The 21,698-nt window shown below is 40.7% G+C and overlaps 1 protein-coding gene and 1 long non-coding RNA gene across 4 annotated transcripts in view; both read right to left on the reverse strand.

The window, feature by feature from the left end:
* Positions 1 to 1,978: 1,978 nt before the first annotated feature.
* LOC132658495 (uncharacterized) lies at positions 1,979 to 14,016 on the reverse strand. Of its 2 annotated transcripts, none has more exons than XR_009598197.1 (4): positions 11,267 to 14,016; positions 9,053 to 9,142; positions 2,340 to 2,585; positions 1,979 to 2,203 (listed from the first exon to the last, which is right to left on the reverse strand). It is a non-coding gene; the product is annotated as an uncharacterized LOC132658495 (long non-coding RNA). The 2 variants fall into 2 exon arrangements; XR_009598196.1 differs by having other exon boundaries at positions 9,053 to 9,158; positions 11,267 to 14,003.
* Positions 14,017 to 14,181: 165 nt separating this feature from the next.
* RNF125 (ring finger protein 125) overlaps positions 14,182 to 21,698 on the reverse strand; it is a 115,110-nt gene continuing 107,593 nt past the window's right edge. For both annotated transcript variants that reach the window (XM_060405383.1, XM_027960741.3), the window contains one exon: positions 14,182 to 18,457. In XM_060405383.1, the coding sequence (XP_060261366.1) occupies positions 18,371 to 18,457 (87 nt within the window). In that variant the 3' untranslated portion in view covers positions 14,182 to 18,370. The remainder of the gene's footprint in view (positions 18,458 to 21,698) is intronic.

Raw genomic sequence — 21,698 nt, forward strand, 5'->3', positions numbered from 1 at the left:
TCAGTCGTGTCCAACTCTGCGTGACCCCATAGACGGCAGCCCACCAGGATCCCCTGTCCCTGGGATTCTCCAGGCAACAACACTGGAGTGGGTTGCCATTTCCATCTCCAATGCATGAAAGTGAAAAGTGAAAGGGAAGTCGATCAGTCCTGTCGGACTCTTAGCAATCCCATGGACTGCAGCTTACCAGGCTCCTCCATCCATAACTAGTTCCAGTATAAAATTGAAGTCAAAAGCTTGACACCAGTTTTCAAAAGCAAACAAAGGCTAATTTTTAAGGTATAGAAGAAACCTCCAGAACATAAATACTCTCTGTTCATAAAGTTAATGATTCCAGTCATTTCCCCTTCAATACACATATATTTGTACTTCCTCAAAAGGAGATCCTGGGAGTAGGAAATGGCAACCCACTCCAGTATTCTTGTCTGGAAAATCCCATGGACAGAGGAGCCTGGTGGGCTACAATACAGTCCTTGGGGTTGCAAAGAGTAGGTCATGACTGGGCATCTGAGCACTCACACTAAAGGATACAATGCAAAGCCCCTTCCAGCTATGCTTCTAGAGGTGATGCCATAAGTCTACTCTTTTTCCAGTGCAATATCTCTTCTTCCTTTAGTTGAGTTTTAATCTAGTCCAGTTTTTTGTTTGTTTGTTTGTTTGGCTGGGTACATCCTGTGGCTTGTGGGATCTTAGTTCCCTGACCAAGGATTGAACCCGTGTCCTTGGCAGTGAGAGCACAGAGCCCCAACCACCCGACTGCCAAGGAATTCCCCTGGGTCAGTTTTCATATCTCATCATCCTGCTGTCTTTTTTAAAAACAAGTGTTATTTATTTATTTTTAAATTTTTGGCCACACTCTGCAGCCTGTGAGATCTTAGGTCCCACACCAGAGATCCAACCTGCGCCCCCTGCACTGGAAAGCAGAGACTTAACCTGGACCACCAAGGAAGTCCTCTACCTGCTATCTTAGACTAAGTCATAAATGTAATCCCTATCCACCCCCTCTTAGGGGGAAAGCAGAGACTTAACCTGGACCACCAAGGAAGTCCTCTACCTGCAATCTTAGACTAAGTCATAAATGTAATCCCTATCCACCCCCTCTTAGGGGGAAAGCAGAGACTTAACCTGGACCACCAAGGAAGTCCTCTACCTGCAATCTTAGACTAAGTCATAAATGTAATCCCTATCCACCCCCTCTTAGGTACCACAATGCAGAACAAATACAACTACAATAAGAACTTCCACTCAGAACGTGGAGAGAGGAGAAGAAACCATAGACTATGTAGTGTCTGCTGTTGTACAGAGTTAATGGAGCAAAGCAGGGAACCACTGAGTCCCGTGAGCATCGTTTGGTTGACTTGACTGTGGTGAGAATCCTATTGTCAGTGAATCGGACTCTGATACTGCTGGCTGGGATCATTACTGTTGTCAGGGGAACATCTAAAAGGACCTTAGAATAGACTCTCCTGTATAAGAAGGGAGGGGTCTATTTTATTTGTAATTGCATTTTGTTAAAAGTATTGGATGTAAAAATGAGACTCTTCCTGATGAGGGGAAGGGATAGTTAGGGAGCTTGGGATCGACATGTGCACATTGCTGTATTTAAAATGGATAACCAACAAGGACCTACTGTATATAGGGAACTCTGCTCAATGTTATCGGGCATCCTGGAGGGGAGGGAAGTTTGGGGGAGAATGGATACATGTCTATGTATGGCTGAGTCCCTTTGCTGTTCACCTGAAACTGTCACATTGTCAATTGACTATACTCCAATACAAAATAAAAAGTTAAGGGAATTCCCTGGTAGTCCAATGGCCTAGACTCTAAGCTCCCAGTGCAGGGGGCCTGGGTTCAATCCCTGGTTGGGGAGCATGGATCCTGTATGCTGCAACTAAGAATTTGTGCAGCCAAATAAATAAATTTTTTAAGTTAAAAAAAAAAAAATGAGACCCTTCTTGAGACTCTAGGAATTGGGATATTCTGCCTGGTTGATTTTATTTATTTTTAAAAATCAACTTTATTGAGGTATTATTTAAATACAATAAAATACATCTGTTTTGATCATCTTTGATGAATTTTCATAAATTCTGCACCATTGATTTTAATGAATCACAGGCCTGTTATACAGGTTAGGTTTCTGCTGGTGCTACAGTTCGATAAAATTTTAGTCTTCTGTTTATCAGTTTCATTTTCAGGGAACTTCCTGAAAGTAAACACCAAAAACTGTGTCAGGTCACAGGCTGCTAAATTAGAGACAAGTCTGGGCTTGCCTCATAGATTTCCTATTTGTTAGCAGCAACTCCAGAGAAGGCAATGGCACCCCACTCCAGTACTCTTACCTGGAAAATCCCATGGATGGAGGAGCCTGGTAGGCTGCAGTCCATGGGGTTGCTAAGAGTCGGACACGGCTGAGCGACTTCCCTTTCACTTTTCATTCTCTCGCATCGGAGAAGGAAATAGCAACCCACTCCAGTGTTCTTGCCAGGAGAATCCCAGGGACGGGGGAGCCTGGTGGGCTTCCGTCTATGGGGTCGCACAGAGTCGGACACGACTGAAGCGACTTAGCAGCAGCAGCAGCAGCAACTCTGAGGATAACACACATATAGGGCACTGTTTGACAAACTTTGTCTCAGAGTGATTGAAGAAACACACTGGGCTGACGGAAAACTCTATCTTCTAGAACTGGGGTCCTCAGCCTGTTAGAAACTGGGCTGCAGAGCAGGAGGTGAGCAGTGGGCAAGCAGTGGGCAAACAACTGAAGCTTCATCTGCCATTCCCCATTGCTCCCCATTGCTCCCATTACTGCCCGGACCATCTCCACCCCCCACCATGAAAAAATTGCCAAAAAGGTTGGGGACCGCTGTTCTAGAACCTCACCCTGCCCCCACCCTGAATTCCAGTCCAGTGTACTTTGCCATGCCCCTCCCCCCATCCTGTTTGTCAGGATGGGAGCCAGTGTGGGGCCCTGTGGTGTAGCCCAGGGAGTCCGGTACCCCAAATCTGCCATTAATCCCTCCCCGGTGGCCAAGATCTCACACTTTCTCAGTCAACATTTTAGTCTTATACAGAGAAAGGGAAGTGAATCAGGGAACTTCTTCACTTCAGTCCAGCAAATGATTCCTTTCTTCTTTATAAAAATTTTTGTTTATTTATTTGGCTGGCTCCAATCATTCTGGGAGCTTCCCTGGTGGCTCAGTGGTAAAGAATCTGCAAAACAGGAGATGCGGGTTCAACCCGTGGGTGGGGAAGATCCCCTGAAGGAAGAAATGGCAATCCACTCCAGTATTCTTGCTTGGGAAATTCCGTGGACAGAGGAGCATGAGCTATAGTTCCTGGGGTCACAAAAGAGTTGGCTCGATTCAGAGAGTAAACAACAACAATCAGTCTGGGGTCCACCTGTTTGTATCCAACCTGAAGTTACCATCCTCCACACTGAGTTGGGGCAAGGGGCGGAGTGGGTCTTAGTTTCTGAGAAGTGTCTATCAGATTGCTCTGCACACCCTGCCCCATCGCTAGGCCTTTCCTTTGTTCCTGTATTCCCTCATTTCTTTGATGGGTAACTGTCTGAGCCTGCCCTTTGGGACTCATAGAAGGTCCAAGAAGTGAAGCCTTTTTCTTACAAACAAGAAATGAGGGGACACAGAAAGACTACTATATCTGGGAGGGCCATAGGATCCAGCTCAGTTTCAACAGCCCAGTCGTGTCCGACTCTTTGCTACCCCGTGGACTGTAGCCCACCAGGCTCCTCTGCCCATGGGATTTTCCAGGTCAGAATACTGGAGTGGGTTGCTATTTCCTTTTCTATGGGATCTTCCTGGCCCAGGAATCCAGGAATCCAGCCTGCCTCTCTTGCACTGGCAGGCGGATTCTTTACCACTGAGCCACCTGGGAAGCTCACACCAGTTTCAATAGTACCCATAATGAAAACAAGAACTGCCTTCTCTTTCCAAGCATCCCATCAAAAATCCTATAAATAAGTGGCGACTCAAATCAGTAAATATCTAAGAGAACATACAGCCGATGCAAATGGGGGAAAAAACAAGCAAACAAAGCTGTGTACTCTAAGTTTCACCTTAAGTCTGGAGAGAGATCTGTGGGTGAAAAAAATAGTAACAGGGAGGAGCACTGTTCAGTCTCTATATTTAAACCTTTTATTTTGGATTCTCAAGGGCTTCACCAGTGACATGACAGTTCCTTCCTAAATTTCAGCAACGATTATAATTTCCCAAACTGGGTGTCATAAAACTATATATTTGGTATATAAATTGGTATTTGGTTTACCCACATACCAATTTTGTTTGTTTGTTTATTGTGGTAAAAAAGAAAGTAACAAAAATTTCCATTTTAACCATTTTTAACTGTGTGGTGCAGTAATGTTAACTCTATGTACCTTGTTATGCAACAGGTCTCCAGAACTTTTTCATCTTGCAAAACTGAAATTCTATACCCATTGAACAACAACTCTTATTTTCCCCTTCCCTCTACCCTCTGACAACCACCGTCCTATTTTCTGTTTCTAAGAGTTTGACTACTCTATCAATAAAATAATAATAAAAAATGTTTATTACAAATTTTTGGCTGCATTGTGCAGTTTGCAGGATCTTAGTTCCTCAATCAGGGATCAAACTCATGCTCCCTGCAGGGGAAGGGAGGAGTCCTAACTACTGGACCACCAGAGAATTACCCTAAAGTAGTTTTCGCTTTTATTTTAATATTTATGTATTTATATGGCTGGGTTGGGTCTTAGTTGTGGCACGTGGGATCTTTGATCTTCACTGAGGCATGCAAACTCTTAGTTGTGGTATGTGGGAACTACTTCACTGACCAGGGATTGAACCTGGCCCTGTGTTGGGAACGAGGAGCCTTAGCCACTGGACCATTAGCGAAGTCTCCACCAAGGTAATTTTAAAACCAAAACACCTCAAGACTGAATTTTCTGGAAAACACACTCTTGAAATACTGTCAAAGGATAGTATGGTTTCACAGTAAGACTTTGATCTTTTTGCATGTATTATTAAGAATGTGTTAAGGGGACAAGGTGAAATACACTTAGAGGCATATAAAAATATAGTAGATATTAGATCTAAATATTTCCTTTGTTTTATCTGATTACCTGGGTTTTGTTTAGTTGCTCAGGTTAACTTTACATTAATACACTGATAATCGGGAGCAAGTTAAACTCAGCAACTATAATATATAATGTACAGTTGTCCTTCAGAATTAGCAAGATATGAATGAAAGTGACATAATACTGCTTGTCATTCAGGAACTATATTTCTGGACTGAATGGCCACTTTAGAACTCTCTAGAAGAAAAGCAGTCTAGTAGTTTGGCCCACTTGACAAATGTATCTCTGAAGAGAAGAGCTGCATCTGGCCTGAAGACCTTATTCATTAAGAATATCTTGCTTATGCTTCTCAAACTATAATTTGTTCACTAATTTATCATCAGATATTTGAAAAGTGTTAGTTGCTCTGTCGTGTCTGACTCTATGCGATGCCATTGACTGCAGCCCACCAGGCTCCTCTGTCCATGGAATTCTTCAGGCAAGAATACTGGAGTGAATAGCCATTCCCTTTTGCGGGAGTTCTTCCCAACTCATGGATCGAACCTGGGTCTCCCGCATTGCAGGCAGGTGCTTTACCATCCGAGCCACCAGGGAAGCTCCTCATTAGATATTTATTGAGTGCCTATGGGCTTCCCTGGTGGCTCAGATGGTAAAGCACCTGCCTGCAATGCGGGAGACCTGGGTTCAATTCCTGGGTCGGGAAGATCCCCTGGAGAAGGAAATGGCAATCCACCCCAGCACTCTTGCCTGGAAAATCCCATGGATGGAGGAGCCTGGTAGGCTGCAGTCCATGGGGTTGCAAAGAGTCGGACATGACTGAGTGACTTCACTTTCACTTTCCTTTATAGATGCATGGCACTGTGGTAAGTTCTGGGGAAATAGTAATGAGTAAATTCAACATAAAGTTGCTCTTTTTATTATAATTTTGCTCCCTCCCCCTGCCACAAATACTTTATTAGAGAAAAAAATATATACTGAGGAGCTAACAAGAATATTTTGATCACTTGTCGGCCACTCATTTTTCCACTCAACAAACAAGCTGTTATTTATGGTCTGCTTTTGTGCTCCCTCAAATGCCTATGTTGAAACCCCTAAGCTCCAATGTAATGGCTTGGAGACAGGGTCTTTGGGAGGTAATAAGGGTAAGATGAAGTACCCTCATGACGGGATTAGTACCCTTATAAAAAGAGACACCAGAATGTTGAATTACTTGCTCCCTCTCTATGCCATGTGAGGACACAGTGGGAATGTGACTGTCTGTAAGCCAGGAAAAGAGCCCTCACCAGAAACTAAACTTCTTGATGATGGAGTCTGTCTCCAGAATTGTGAGAAAATAAATTTCTGCTTAAGCCACACAGTGTATGGTGTTATGATGTGACAGCGCTAGCAAATTGACACACATGTATTGAGCTGAAGGACTGATGCTGAAGCTCCAATACTTTGGACACTGATTCGAAGAACCGACACATCAGAAAAGACCCTGATGCTGGGAAAGATTGAGGGCAGGAGGAGAAGGGGACGACAGAAGACGAGATGCTTGGATGGCATCACCAACTCAATGGACATGAGTCTGAGCAAGCTCTGGGAGAGGGTGATGGACAAGGAAGCCTGGTATGCTGCAGTCCATGGGGTCGCAAAGAGTCGGACACAACTGAGCAAGTGAACAACGACTACTGAGCTTATAGTAAGGCCCTCTGAATATAACCCTTGCCTTTAAGGAACTCCCAATCTCATGAGTATCAGAAATATAAACAAAGGAATACAGTATGGTAGCTGTAGCAATTGGAGGTGTGGTCTAGAGATAGTGTGGTCTAGTGATATAAAGGGTGATTGACTCTGGTTCGATGGCTCAAACAAGAAGTCTTCTCAGAGAAATTATGAAATTTATTACAAGGGGAGGTAAGGTGCCACTACCAGGCTGCTCTGGAATGTGTACATTATACCACTAACACAACCACAATGTGCCAGTTCCTCCACATCTTCTCTGCACCAGCTAAGAAATTTTAATAGACTGATTCACAAAATATTTACTGAGAGCTTACATTATATCTATATGTGTTAAGATAGAAAAATGAAACATCATTATAGAGTTCAAATGAATGATGTAATTACTATACTTGCACATGTTTTATATGTGGGCTTTATTATTCATTTCTCTCGATTCTTAGTTCAGTTCAGTTACTCAGTCATGTCTGACTCTTCACGACCCCGTGGACCACAGCAAGTCAGGCCTCCCTGTCCATATTTATGTTATTGTGCACCTCCTGTTATAGGCTGAATGTTTGTGGCCCCTGTGAAATGGAGTATTTCCTGCCATATCAATAAACAAGGAAGTCACAGCAATCAGCGATTCCAAATGTGAATTTCTGAGCCTGAAGGCGTCCAGGAAAAACAATGTCTGCTATCTGGCAGCCATCAGCCTCTCCCCACGGTTAGCAGTGGCCCTAGATAGCTGAGATGCATATAAAAGGAATGATTTCAGTAAGACCAGACTCTTGCATCTTTCTATACACAGAAAAGCGCTAAATGCTAAATTCCTCAACTTGAAATATCTGGTTTTCCTTAATTAACTGTAACCTTTTGATATTCAGACCACCTACCACTTGTTGCAAACTTCTACTTAACCTGACTTCCCCACCCCCAACAGTTCCCTCAGGGTCACTTGAGATGCTATCTCTGGAGCTTGAAGTCTTAAAAATTCCCACCAAATGAAACAACACTCAACATCTAGGTTGTGACTTTTTTCAGTCTGCACTCCCAAAATTCCTGTTGCAGTCCTAACCCTGTATGTGATGGTACTTGAAGGTGGATCTGTGCAGGTAATGAGGTTTAGATGAGGTCATGAGCAGATTAGTACTCTTATGAGGAGACGAAGAGACCAGAGCGCATTGTCTCTGCCATGTGAGGATACAGCAAGAAGGGGCCATCAACAAGCCAGAAAGATGGCCCTCAGCCAGAACCGAATCTGCTGACACCTGTGTTTGAATTTCCCAGCCTCCAGAACTGTAAGAAATAGATGTCGGTTATTTAAGCCACCCAGCCTATACGGTTAGTGGCTTCCCTAGTGGCTCAGATGGTAAAGAATGAGCCTGTAATGCAGGAGGCCTGGGTTCGATCCCTCAGTGGGGAAGATCCCTTGGAGAGGGAAATGGCAACCCACTCTGGTATTCTTGCCTGGAGAATTCCATGGACAGAGAAGCCTGATGGGCTGTAGTCCATGGGGTCTCAAAAGAGTCAGACACAACTAAAGTGACTTAGCACACGCGCACATACACACATATATATTTTTCCATTATGGTCTATCATCAGTTCAGTTCAGTTCAGTGGCTCAGTCATGTCCGACTCTTTTCGACCCCATGAATCGCAGCACGCCAGGCCTCCCTGTCCATCGCCAACTCCTGGAGTTCACTCAGATTCATGTCCATCGATATTGAATATAGTTCTCTGTGCTATACAGTAGGACCTTGTTGTTTTTCTATTTTATATAAAATAGTTTGTATCTGTTGATCCCAAACTCCAAATTTATCCTTCCCCTACCTTATCTCCCCTTTGGCAAACTTAAGTTTGTTTTCTACATCTGTGAGTCTGTTTTCTAAATTACTTCCTTTGTATCGTGTTTTAGATTTCACATAAGTGGTAATCATATGGTATAAGTGATATCACATATAAGTGATGTCATTTTTCTTTTTCTCTGATTTATGATAATCTCTAGGTTCATCCATGTTGCTGCAAATGGCATTCTTTCATTCTTTTTTTAACAGCCTATGGTATTTTCTTATAGTCAGCTAAGTTGAACAAGACACTTATTTACTGAGGTATTGTTACAAACTTACACTTCTGCTTAGTTTCATAAAGACTTAGCCAGATTACAGGGGTTTAATGTTTTTATCACTCTTATGAACTTTATGTGATAAAAACATTATGTCTTTATATTATCAATAACTATGATAGTATAGACAGCAGAAATATCTACCGAGTACTTACCATGTGCCACTGTTTTGGATGTTGTCTTAAGATGCACGTTAAGATGTTGGTAAGTTAGTGGTGTGTACTTGCACTCAAATAATTTATATTCTGGAGAAGGGACACACTCAAAAAAAAAAAAAAGAAAGAAAGAAAATAAACATATACACCAATTTCAAATTCTAATAGTAGTTAAGCAGAAACTATTGAAGGAGGAAACAGAACAGGCTCTATCTTGAAAGCAGGGCTCCGTGTTGGGCCAGACTGTGGACTTTCAGCTACATGCCTAGTATCTATGGAAACGACTAACCAACTGGAAAACCAGGCCCCTGGAAGGAAGAGCCCCAGGGCTCTCCATTGCCTAAAAGAATACTCTAGTTATCTATGTAACCGAATAGAATCATACATTGTCCTATGCTTATTGGGGTATGACCACAGGCCTATTGATAATTGTCCACTGTTAACTACCTAGGCTTAAGGCATATGAATCACGGGTTAACTTTGATTGTATCTTTCTTTTTCCTTTGTTCAGACTAGTTTCAGGGAAACAGACACTTAGGGTCGGAAAAGGCAATGGCACCCCACTCCAGTACTCTTGCCTGGAAAATCCCATGGGCAGAGGAGCCTGGTAGGGTGCAGTCCATGGGGTCGCTAAGAGTCTGACATGACTGAGCAACTTCACTTTCACTTTTCACTTTCATGCATTGGAGAAGGAAATGGCAACCCACTCCAGTGTTGTTGCCTGGAGAATCCCAGGGATTGGGGAGCCTGGTGGGCTGCGGTCTATGGGGTTGGACAGAGTCGGACACGACTGAAGTGACTTAGCAGCAGTAGCAGCAGCATACACTTAGGGTATATAAGGTTTTCACAAAAACTGGTTGAGTTTCTTGGCTAAGGAGACTGCCTTGGGCCCGCTGGTGTAATAAACTGCACTCCACTATCTGCATTGTCCTGAGTGAGTTTGTTTCCCCAAACACGTGGCTACAACACTATAATAGGATATAGACAAAAGAGGGAAATGACTGGCTAGAATTATGAGGAAAATCCTTTATGAGAAGATGACAGTTGAGCTGGGAGTTTAATGACTAGAAGGCAACCATGTCAAATCCTGGAAAGGGCTTTTCAAACAGAAGGAACAGGAAGTGCTGAGGTGCAGGAACCACTAATCCTGGTTTGCTTAATTAATTCGAAGACCAGCGTAGCTGAAATGTAGGGATTAAGGAATTGAGTATAGATGAAATCGGAGAAATAGGCAGGGGCCAGATCATGAGGGACTTTGGAAGGGAATGGAAAGCCATTTAGATTTTATCCAAGTAATAGTGAGAAGCCCTTGGAGCATTTTAAGCTGTGGGTAGAGAGAGGGGCATGATTAGAGTTATGTTTGTGAAGATTTCTCTGTCGGTTCTTTTGATGCTGGTCCAACAATGTAAGTGGAGAGAGGCTAATTAGATATTTACTATAGGGATCCAGGAAAGATATGATAGTTTAGACTAAAATTATGATTATTACTAAAAGTATGATTATTACTAATCATAGAGATGGTGAGAAATTGATAGATTTGAATACATTTTGATGACTTGCTGATGAATCCATCAGAATTTCAGACTTTCTAATTCTGTACATCTGGGGAGGGCCAAGAAAAGTGCAATTATACCAAGTAACCCAGGTGGTTCTGATGAATGTATACTAGATGTATACTGGGAAAATACAGTGGTAAACGACTGAGAATATACTTGGTGTTTCTTTCAATGAACAAGAAAAATGATTTTTTAAAAAAGAAATTATTGTCATATGTTTGAGAAATAGACAGGCTTTTCATTTGGTAAACTGATTCCAAATTTTGAGGAAAGTTAATGAAAAACTGCCATGGCAAAAATGAATATCACTTCATGTTTCTAAAAGGCCAGTCTTGTTTTGACTTGCCATCCCTCTTTTTCATAGATATTTAAAAAATCTTTTACCTCATCTTCCTAGACCTCAGCTTTTCTATCAACTTTTCTTGGCTAGTACCTCTGTGGTTGGCATTAATATTATATCCTAAAATCCAGTTCTTTTCTACTTGAAATCGCCCTTTTCCAATGTCTTGAAATTGTTGTTGTTGTTCAGTTGCTAAGTCCTGTCTGACTCTTTGCAACCCCACGGACTGCAGTGCACCAGCCTCTTATGTGCTTCACCGTCTTCCAGTTTGCTCAGATTTATGTCTACTGAGTTGGTGATGCTGTCTAACCATCTCACCCTCTGCTGGCCCCTTCTCCTTTTGCCTCCAATCTTGTCCAGCATCAGGGTCTTTTCCAATGAGTTGACTCATCAGGTGGCCAAAGTATTGGAGCTTCAGCATCAGTCTTTCCAATGAATTTGCAGGGTTGATTTCCTTTAGGATTGACTGGTTTGATCTCCTTGCTGTCCAAGGGGGTGGCCATGACTTGCTGGAGCAAACGAGATGAGTGGAAATGACCTGTGTAATACACTCTCCTGTCCCTTATGGTGAGGAGTGGCTGGGGAGGTGATATGCAAGAACCGTGAGATCAAAGCAAGCTGGAATTCTGAGGCTGGAGAACTGCCAAGATTTAGTTCTTGCCAAGGTCAAGAACTGCCAAGATTCAGTTCTTGCCAAGGCCAAGAACTGCTGAGATTCAACTGCCAAGGTCAGTAGACTTTGGGTGAAGACTGAGATTGGGGGTTATTTGTAATCAAAGCATGGAAGCATGACCTAATCTATCTTGACCAATCTCTGTTTCAACTTCATTGTGCCTTTCTTTCTGACTGCACCATGCAGGATCTTAGTTCCCTGCTGCCACTGCTACTGCTAAGTCGCTTCAGTCGTGTCCGACTCTGTGCGGCCCCGTAGACGGCAGTCCACCAGGCTCCCCCATCCCTGGGATTCTCCAGGCAACAACACTGGAGTGGGTTGCCATTTCCTTCTCCAATGCATGAAAGTGAAAAGTGAAAGTGAAGTTGCTCAGTCGTGTCCGACCCTCAGCGACCCCATGGACTTCAGCCTACCAGTCTCCTCTATCCATGGGATTTTCCAGGCAAGAGTACTGGAGTGGGGTGCCATTGCCTTCTCCTCTTAGTTCCTTAACCAGGGATCAAATCCATGTCCTCTGCAGTGGAAACAGAAGTCTTAACCACTGAACAGCCAGGGAAGTCCCCATTTTACCTTAAATGGCTGCTTTGGGACAATAATTTTCCCTCATCAAGACCCATGCATGGCCTTCTCTGAAGCCTGCAGGATTAAGATATCAGATGTTCTAAACCTAAGGTAAAAACTTAATATTTCTTAGGTTTGGGATCTCAGACATAGGTGAGTCTCTGTCACAGTGAAAAGAAAAAAAGAGGAATGAGTTTTACTTTCTTTTCTTTCCCGAGAACAAAAAAAGATAAAGGAAACAGTGAGCAGACTTGGTCACTTCTAGTTTTTACTTTAACTATTCCTAATCTGTAGACTGTAACTAAATTTGCTTTTCTCAAAATTAACCTACTATGTAAATTACATCCTGCATCTATCACTCCCTAACTCTGCATGAGCTACATTCTGTGCCTATTATTGACTCTATGCTAATTACATCCTGTACCTGGTGCTTACCTTTACCACAGCCCACCCTTTGTAGTTTTCTATTTGCATTTTAGAAAAAAGGCCATAGTACAATAAACCAGGACAAATGGACTCAATGACTGGGCTACTGGACTGCCAGGCCCAATTACCAGGCTACCAGATGCTAGCTATGACTGTTTTGAAACAAAGCAGGAAGAATGCAAGACCTTTTTTTACTGTGAGCCCTAAGACTATGAGACCCAGGTTATATAAAGTCTCTCGGTTCCCCTAGCAGGGGATTGGAGATGGGGGAGTGGGGGAGAGCAAGTTCTTGAGGCTCTAGCCTGCTGTTTCCCCTCGGGCTGGCTGAGGATTGAAGCCATTCTATTTCTTCTAAACTCTGTCTCCATATTTTTTATTCAGCTTCAGTGTACAGAGAAAGCCGATATTTTTGCAGCAACACCTCTGTTATATTTTACCTTATTTACTTCAATAACTATAACCTAAGTGATAAAGGTTAAGTCTTCCCAAACAATTCTGGGTTCCCAATATCTTTCACGATGTCACTCAGAAAACAGTCAATCACAGATAATGCCCTTAAGACCTGTGTTCTGGCCTGTGCTTCTTGTGAAGAATCCAAAAAACTTTCTTATGTTTTAGCATATTCTGAACTGGAGCTACAGCCACCCAAAGCTTATTATGTATTTAGCAGGGAGGAGGATATACAACATTCATCTTCGTCTGGCTTTTTAAATTTCAGTGGAGCCCCTTGGAAGCAGAACCAATAATATAATTCCCATGGTGCTTAGCATTACCTTGACTTAAACCAGGATTTCTCAACCTCACTACTACTGACATTTTGGGCACGGAAATTCTTGTTGTGAGGGACTGTCCCGTGTATCGTGGAACGTTGAGTAGCATCCGTGGCCTTGACCCACATCCTGGGCAATAGCACATCCCCGTTATGACAACCCCCAATGCCTTTAGACGTTGTCAAATGTTCCGAGAGGCACAATTGCCTCTGACCAGGAACTACTGGCCTAAACGAAGGTGTATTTCTGCGATAGATATTGTTGAATGATGACAATTTAAAAATATCAGGTTTAAAAGCATGAAAAGGGTATTAAATGTAAAACATTATCAAGATCCGTATTTAAGAACAGTCACAGTAGAGGGCTTTCCTGGTGGCTCAGTGGTAAAGAATCTGCTTGCCCATGCAGAAGACGTAGGTTCAATCCCTGATCAAGGAAGATCCCACAAGCAGTGGAGCAACAAAACTCGTGCGCAACTATTAAGCTTGTGCTCTAGAGCCTGTGCTCTAAAAGAAGCCACCACAATGAGAAGAAACCTGTGCACTGCAACCAGACCCATGGACTGTAGCCCGCCAGGCTCTTCTGTCCATGAGATTTTCCAGGCAAGAATACTGGAATGGGTTGCCATTTCCTTCTCCAGAGAATCTTCCCAACCCAGGTCTCCTGCCCTGCAGGGAGACTCTTTACCAACTGAGTTATCAGAGAAGCCCATAGATAGCTTGGCTCCCCATAACTAGAGAAAAGTCCTTGAAGCAATGAAGACCCAGCATAGCCAAAAAAAAAAAAAACGTACACTGTAGATATTTTAATGAAAGCAATGGTCCTGCCATTCTTTATTTCTCACAATAATACATATTTACAGAAGAAAAAGAATTGTATGTTTTAAATTCTGATCATTATACAGAGTTTTTGCAGTTGAATAAAAGGATGAATCTCTTAGTGACCTTTAAAAGTAACTTCAATGCTAATCGAAGGTACTAATTATATGCTAAACACATTTAATAACTGTTGTTAAGCTCACTTGAAAACACAAGACATATAGCACCCAGTAAAAGTAATAAAGCAATATCATTTGAACTAAGACCTTTTCAGAGATCTGACTTAGAAGTATCTTCATCATAGACTCGCAATCCAATTTCTCAACATACATTTTAGAAACTTGGGAGAAAAAACACGTTAAAGGAAAATCTCCATAGCTTTTTGTAGGATTTAAAGACTTTAGCCTTTTAAGAATCACATGTGAATCAGTTTTTCCCTCAAAAGGCCTTGAAACATTAAAAAAAAAAAAGGAACAAGATTTTTGTTATTAATCAAAAGCTTCAAATCATTGTTTAAAACAATGTCTTATAAATTTTTTTAATAAAAGTTAAAGGCACAGTGAAACAATGAATAAGAGTTGCACATCACTATTTTAGAACTCAAAATATGCAAAAGATAAAATAATTTCGGCGGCCAGCACCTCATTTGTCCTGTAGGGGGCAAACTTCGGGAAATAGTGAAGGAAGGGAAGCCTGGAGAGCCGCACTCCATGGGGTGGCAGAGTCAGACGTAAACCAGCGGCTGAACAAGGGGGTAAACTTATCATAAGAGGAACCAAAAGACAGGAGGCAGAATTGCTGTACTGAGGTTTAACAGTGGCAGGTGACTTAAAGCTTTACTCACAATACAGTTTTTAAGTTTGGAAGTTTTTTCATGTTTTACAGATTTAAGGATACCTTTGTATTGCTCAGAATTAACCAAAATTTATTTTCTGGTTAGTAAGTATTCATACTCGGAAATATATTCTTTTATTTTTCAGGGATGAGATTTTTCAATCTAATGATTATCTCTGGGAAGTTCCTCTCCTTTTGTCTTTGTTGCCCAGTAAGTTCTGCTTTATTGGATAACCCATCCAAACTGCAGGAAGAGATGTCGTGAAACTTCAAATCTGTTGTCAGTTGTTAGCAACTGTGAAAAGCAAGCTTGGAGCCAGTATCTAAAATAGGAGGAAGTGACTTCCCTGGCGGTAGCTAAGACTCTGTGCTCTCAATGCAGAGGGCCCAGGTTTGATCCTTGGTCAGGGAGCTAGATCCCACATTCTGCAACTAAGAGTTCGAATGTTGCAACTAGAGAGTCTGTGTGCTGCGGCTAAGACCCAGTGCAGCCAAATAAGTTAAAGGAAAAAAGCAAAAGGGAGGAAAGAAAGCCTGTAGATTTCATCCAGGTTTATGCTTTTTTCTCATCATCTTGTTGTGGATGGTAGAATAGTAAACCAGGTTTTGAAGAAGTAATGGAAAATTTACTACAGAAAATTTAGGGGAACGTGACTATGACTACATTTATAAACAAAGAAGTTTATAAACAGTTACAATTAAGAAACTAACTATAATCAAAGAATGTTTTATCCTCATGAGTTGAAATCACTAGTCTTTATAACTTCTTTGCTTGCTTTCAAGATGGAAATATTCCATGTCCAGACTTGTTGTTAAAGAGCCAAATATGAAAAATGGAACCATCAAAGGAGTGGTGGCAAGCACTAAGCATATAGTTACTTGAAGAACTAAAGACTAGATGGAGGGTAGAAGGGAGAGAGTATTGTAGATTACACCAGTATATTCTGAGCCATGTGGCTTATGGGATTTTAGTTTCCCAAACAGGAATTGAACAAGGTTCCCTGGCAGTGGAAGCACAGAATCCTAAGCACTGGACCACCAGAGAATTGCCTGAAAACGTTGATATCATACAACTTTATTTATTTATTTTTTAGTACAACTTTAAAAATAGAAGATTGGGGAGAACAAATGAAAAACATTTTTAATTGTTCCAGCTATCATAATGGTAGTGGTTTATTAGTATTATTATTTTGAGACTGTTGCATTTGTAAGGCAGTTGAAGAAAACAAACAACTGTGGGATATTCCTATGTCCTTGAAAATCTGGACTCTCAGTACAGAAAAATAAAAGACACAACTGTAATAGAAAGGATTAGGCAAAAACCTTGCAGTACTTAATTTGATTTGGAAATATCAAAATAACTCATAAAGTGTTCTATCTTAGAGGAAAAAAAAGGTATTTCTTAGCTCTCTCCTAGAAACAATAATCAATCTAGCGACAACAAATCTGACAGTCCCAAATATGGTTTTGAAGCACTGTTTCTCAGTGAAGGAACCAAGCTTCTTAAGAGAAATGGCCGATTCCAGATCTGGTGCAAAAACATACAAGTTGAGCCTGGAGACTTGTCACAGGAGACTACAGGAAGCCATTAAAGACTGCTAGAGTAGTGTCGAAAGGACTCAGAGTCAACTTGATAAGGCTCCCAATGACCAAAAACAGGACAATTTGAGCTTTAATAGGGCAATACTCAACATGGATTAAAGTCCATCAAGTATGTTTAAATCCATGAGTTCACTACACTTAAAAAAGTGATGTACAGAAGATGATAGAAAACAAGTTTATAAGCCTGAAAATTGATAAATCAAGGAGAAGATTCAAGTATTTATTTTTCTTTTCCTCTATGAACTTGACCACTGGTTAAACAAACAGTAGACAGGGGGAACATCTCTTTATATATAAAAATGTTCCAACTAATAAATGAAAAAGAAATGACAGAAACTCTAACCCACAACAAATCAGTGGATCTAGGCATATCCATTTCAGCTGACATCAGAAAAAGAGCAAACCAGACATTCTCTGCCCTCTGTTGAAATAATACACCATGATCTATATAGTCTGGTCAAAAGGTTGAACCTGAGTCTGCTCAAACCTCTGGATCCATGTATCATATCCAGATGACAGAAGAACATGCTGAATTGAGCCATGAGTATGCTATTAACAAAATACAGATAGTTGGGTATGTATAAGACCAGGTTCTTCAACAGATAAATTTTAAGGGAAAGAAAGAAGGGGGAACCCATATATTAAAAAGAGACATTAAGAGATATAGCTAACAAAGTAATTTTAAGTGAGTAAGATTAAAAACTAGTATTAAAAAAAAAAACTAGTATAGAGATACAGACTTGGGGGATAAACTAAGAAATACAAGGAAGTGAGTACTGTTAAAATCAATGTAGTGGTTACTTCTGCGGGGCTGGGGAAGAGGGTTGTTAACTTTGACAGGACACAGAGGACATCCAAGGTGACTGGCAGAGTTCTAAAACACTGTTTCCTTACAATAATGAAATAAGCTATACGTCTTTTGTTTGGTTTTCAGTATTTGTTTAATTTTTCTAAAAGATAAAACTAAGAAAAAAAAAAATCAAAGCCCTTAGGATTTTCCACTAAAAATTATGGATGGGAATACTTCTGCTGTAAATCTCAGCTGATGGTTCTTAAGAAGTTGCCTATATTATAGAAATATTTCTAAATAATAAGCTACAAATATTTGAAAAATATAATATTAAATTCTTATATGTGCATAGTTATAAAAAGTCAAAGCACTAAGTATACATTCCTAACATGAAATTACAGTATTGTTACAGTATTATGTTATAGATTTGGTTAAATGATCATTGTTGACTTCCAAAATTTTCCTTTCCTACTCCCATACAAGGTTATGGGTATCATTCTATTAGTTGTTAGAACATGAGCACTGGAACAGATCTCACATTTCCTTGAGTATCCACACTTTGTTTCACTCTCCATAGAACAAAGATTAATTATCTTGTCCAATCATAAGAGTAGTTATCAGTATGTAACATTACACACAATGTCATCCGATTTGCAAATAAAGATCCTTCACCCACATACTAAGCCTTATATTCTCTTTCATGTATTAATGGCAGATGGAGACTTTTTTTGCTGTTAAGTGTCTCAGAAACGAAAGAACATAAAACAGACCTAAGTCATCAAAGTGAAAGCAGTTTTAAAATGCAATACAACAATAAACATGGACAAACATATAATGTATTGTACTCTTTTCTGCTCATCAGACATTGACAGCTTCCCTACAATTTTTCAAGCAGCATCTTAAAAAAAATGGTGCAACTGTACGATATCCTCTTTTCTTTTAATACAGTTATGCGGTATTCGAGTGATTCACGTATTCCAGAAGTGACCGGTCTAAGACCCTTTGGATAAGAGCTTCCTCAATTATATTGAAATCCTACAATAAAGAAAAAAAATTAGAAACATACAGTCAGACATGACAGTTTTCAGCAACTGGCGGACGAATGTTAAGACAATGCCTCATTTTGCCAAATAAAATGAATTCAATCCCCAAGTTTCCATACACACCACAAAAAACTCATAGAACCCAAGACTTTTGCTCTGGGGCTTGTGCATTTTCTATTTCATTTTCACTGTCTATCAGTTAACTAGCTATCATTATTTATAAAATAATCTTGATCTGGAATTTAAAGTTTTTTTATCTGATCTAACTATAATAGTTTGTAGCCAATATTACAAATCTGGGTCAGAGTGCTATGCTCCACATAAACATATAATATGGAGTGAAGTTAACACACTCTCATATGATTCACCATTCCCAGCAGTACTACTGAATATCTAGTTCTGAAAAAAAAACTGTTGGAAACAAAACGCTCTTTCTCCTTGCCTCCTTAAGTCAAAACTGAATTCAAAACTTTAGGTCAGCACATTCTCTAAGTAAAACAAAAACTAAGAGCCCCATCTTCTGCAACCCATCTCCTCTTCACCAGTAAACTAAGAAAATAAAATCTTTATTGGAAGTTCACTCTAAAACACAAAAGCAAACAAATAAAGCCCACAAGAAAGTCATAAAACAGAGCAGAGCACAATATTTGGACTTAATGCCAGGTTGCTGTTCAGTAGGTAAGTCATGTCCAACTCTTTGCAACCCCATGGATGACAGCATGCCCGGCTTTCCTGTCCTTCACTATCTCCTGGAGTCTGCTCAAACTTCATGTCCATTGAGTTGGTGATGCCATCCAACCATTTCATCCTCTGTCTCCCTTTCTCCTCCTGCCTTCCATCTTTCCCAGCATTGGGGTCTTTTTCAATGCCAGGTTGTTCTGAGGCAATTTATTAACTTTTGAGCATCAGATACTTCATAGCTAAGTAAGGATAATCATAAAGTATGTATTTCACAGAAGTTGCTATAAGGAATGAAATGAGACAACTTGCATGAAATGCCTAGCATAGTAGTTGGTAGTTGAGGAAACACAAAAATCAAAAGAACACTGTTTTGACCTCATTTCCACATCTAAGAATGTGATTTTGAGGGGGCAGAGAGTATTCTCACCTAGGTGACCTCTTCCTGGCCAGCCCCAGGTCATATGTAAATGATCTTGAAGAGAATGGACTGAACAATGAAGAGTCAGAACAGGTATGGAACCAACCTGGCTTTTAGAACATCTCATGGAGCTACGATAAATAGAAGAGCCCCTACGTTTTATGAAAAAATGACATGTGGCTCTTGTGAGGGCTTGTGTGCCTTAGTGGCCAGAAAAGACATTATTTGAGAGATGGAGGAGAGATTATGAAGCCTGTGGTGTGGTCTGTTCATTCTTCAAGTGGTCCTAATATTTCCATTTAGTCTCTCCCCATCTCCAGTTTGCCTAACATCCATGCCCAAACTGAGTAAATCACTTGACGTGCATCATCTCATTTAATCCCCATGAGAGCGTTCGGAAACAGTATGTACTTTGCTTAGTCCTCACTTTAACAAATGAATAGAGGCTCCAAAGTTAAATACATTGCCCAAGGTCACAAGTTGTGACAGGACTGTTACTGAAACCCAGCTTCCTTGTGTTGAATCTGGATAATCATCCTGGGCACATCAGAATGCATGGAGAAAATTTCCAAATGATAGCCTTCAACAATTATTAAATTCTATTTAAACTGCAAAAAAGAAAATAGTTAAAATCATGTGAAAATTATATGCAAATTAAAATTTAACTCTTAACATTTCATGTATTTCAATAGACGTAACAATAAAATGTACCATTTTAGAACATGGCTATGAATGTCCCCATGATAAGCAATCCCATTTGCTGAAAGGGACTCAGGGAACAATGCATCACTCTCACAGGAAAATGCATGGACCAAAGCAGAACAAAAGCTATGCTAAATGCAAAAAAGCAAAATGGCTGTCTAGGAGGCCTTACAAATAGCTGAGAAAAGAAGAGAAGCGAAAAGCAAAGGAAAAAAGGAAAGATATAAGCATCTGGATGCAGAGTTCCAAAGAATAGCAATGAGAGAAAAGAAAGCCTTCCTCAGCAATCAATGCAAAGAAATAGAGGAAAACAACAGAATGGGAAAGACTAGAGATCTCTTCAAGAAAATTAGAGATACCAAGGGAATATTTCATGCAAAGATAGGCTCGATAAAGGACAGAAATGGACCTAACAGAAGCAGAAGATATTAAGAAGAGGTGGCAAGAATACACAGAAGAACTGTACAAAAAGATCTTCACGACCAAGATAATCACGATGGTGTGATCACTCACCTAGAGCCAGACATCCTGGAATGTGAAGTCAAGTGGGCCTTAGAAAGCATCACTACGAACAAAGCTAGTGGAGGTGATGGCATTCCAGTTGAGCTATTTCAAATCCTGAAAGATGATGCTGTGAAAGTGCTGCACTCAATATGCCAGCACATTTGGAAAACTCAGCAGTGGCCACAGGATTGGAAAAGGTCAGTTTTCATTCCAATCCCAAAGAAAGGCAATGCCAAAGAATGCTCAAACTACCGCACAACTGCACTCATCTCACATGCTAGTAAAGTAATGCTCAAAATTCTCCAAGCCAGGCTTCAGCAATATGTGAACCGTAAACTTCCAGATGTTCAAGCTGGTTTTATAAAAGGCAGAGGAACCAGAGATCAAATTCCAAACATCTGCTGGATCATGGAAAAAGCAAGAGAGTTCCATAAAAACATCTATTTCTGCTTTATTGACTATGCCAAAGCCTTTGATTGTGTGGCTCACAATAAACTGTGGAAAATTCTGAAAGAGATGGGAATACCAGACCACCTGACTTATCTCTTGAGAAACCTATATGCAGGTCAGGGAGCAACAGTTAGAACTGGACATGGAACAACAGACTGGTTCCAAATAGGAAAAGGAGTACGTCAAGGCTGTATATTGTCACCCTGCTTATTTAACTTCTATGCAGAGTACATCATGCGAAATGCTGGGCTGGAAGAAGCACAAGCTGGAATCAAGATTGCCGGGAGAAATATCAATAACCTCAGATATGCAGATGACATCACCCTATGGCAGAAAGTGAAGAGGAACTAAAAAGGTTCTTGATGAAAGTGAAAGAGGGGAGTGGAAAAGTTGGCTTAAAGCTCAACATTCAGAAAACGAAGATCATGGCATCTGGTCTCATCACTTCATGGGAAATAGATGGGAAACAGTGTCAGAC

Source organism: Ovis aries, chromosome 23 (genome assembly GCF_016772045.2).
Source record: "Ovis aries strain OAR_USU_Benz2616 breed Rambouillet chromosome 23, ARS-UI_Ramb_v3.0, whole genome shotgun sequence".
NCBI classification, from domain to species: domain Eukaryota; kingdom Metazoa; phylum Chordata; class Mammalia; order Artiodactyla; family Bovidae; genus Ovis; species Ovis aries.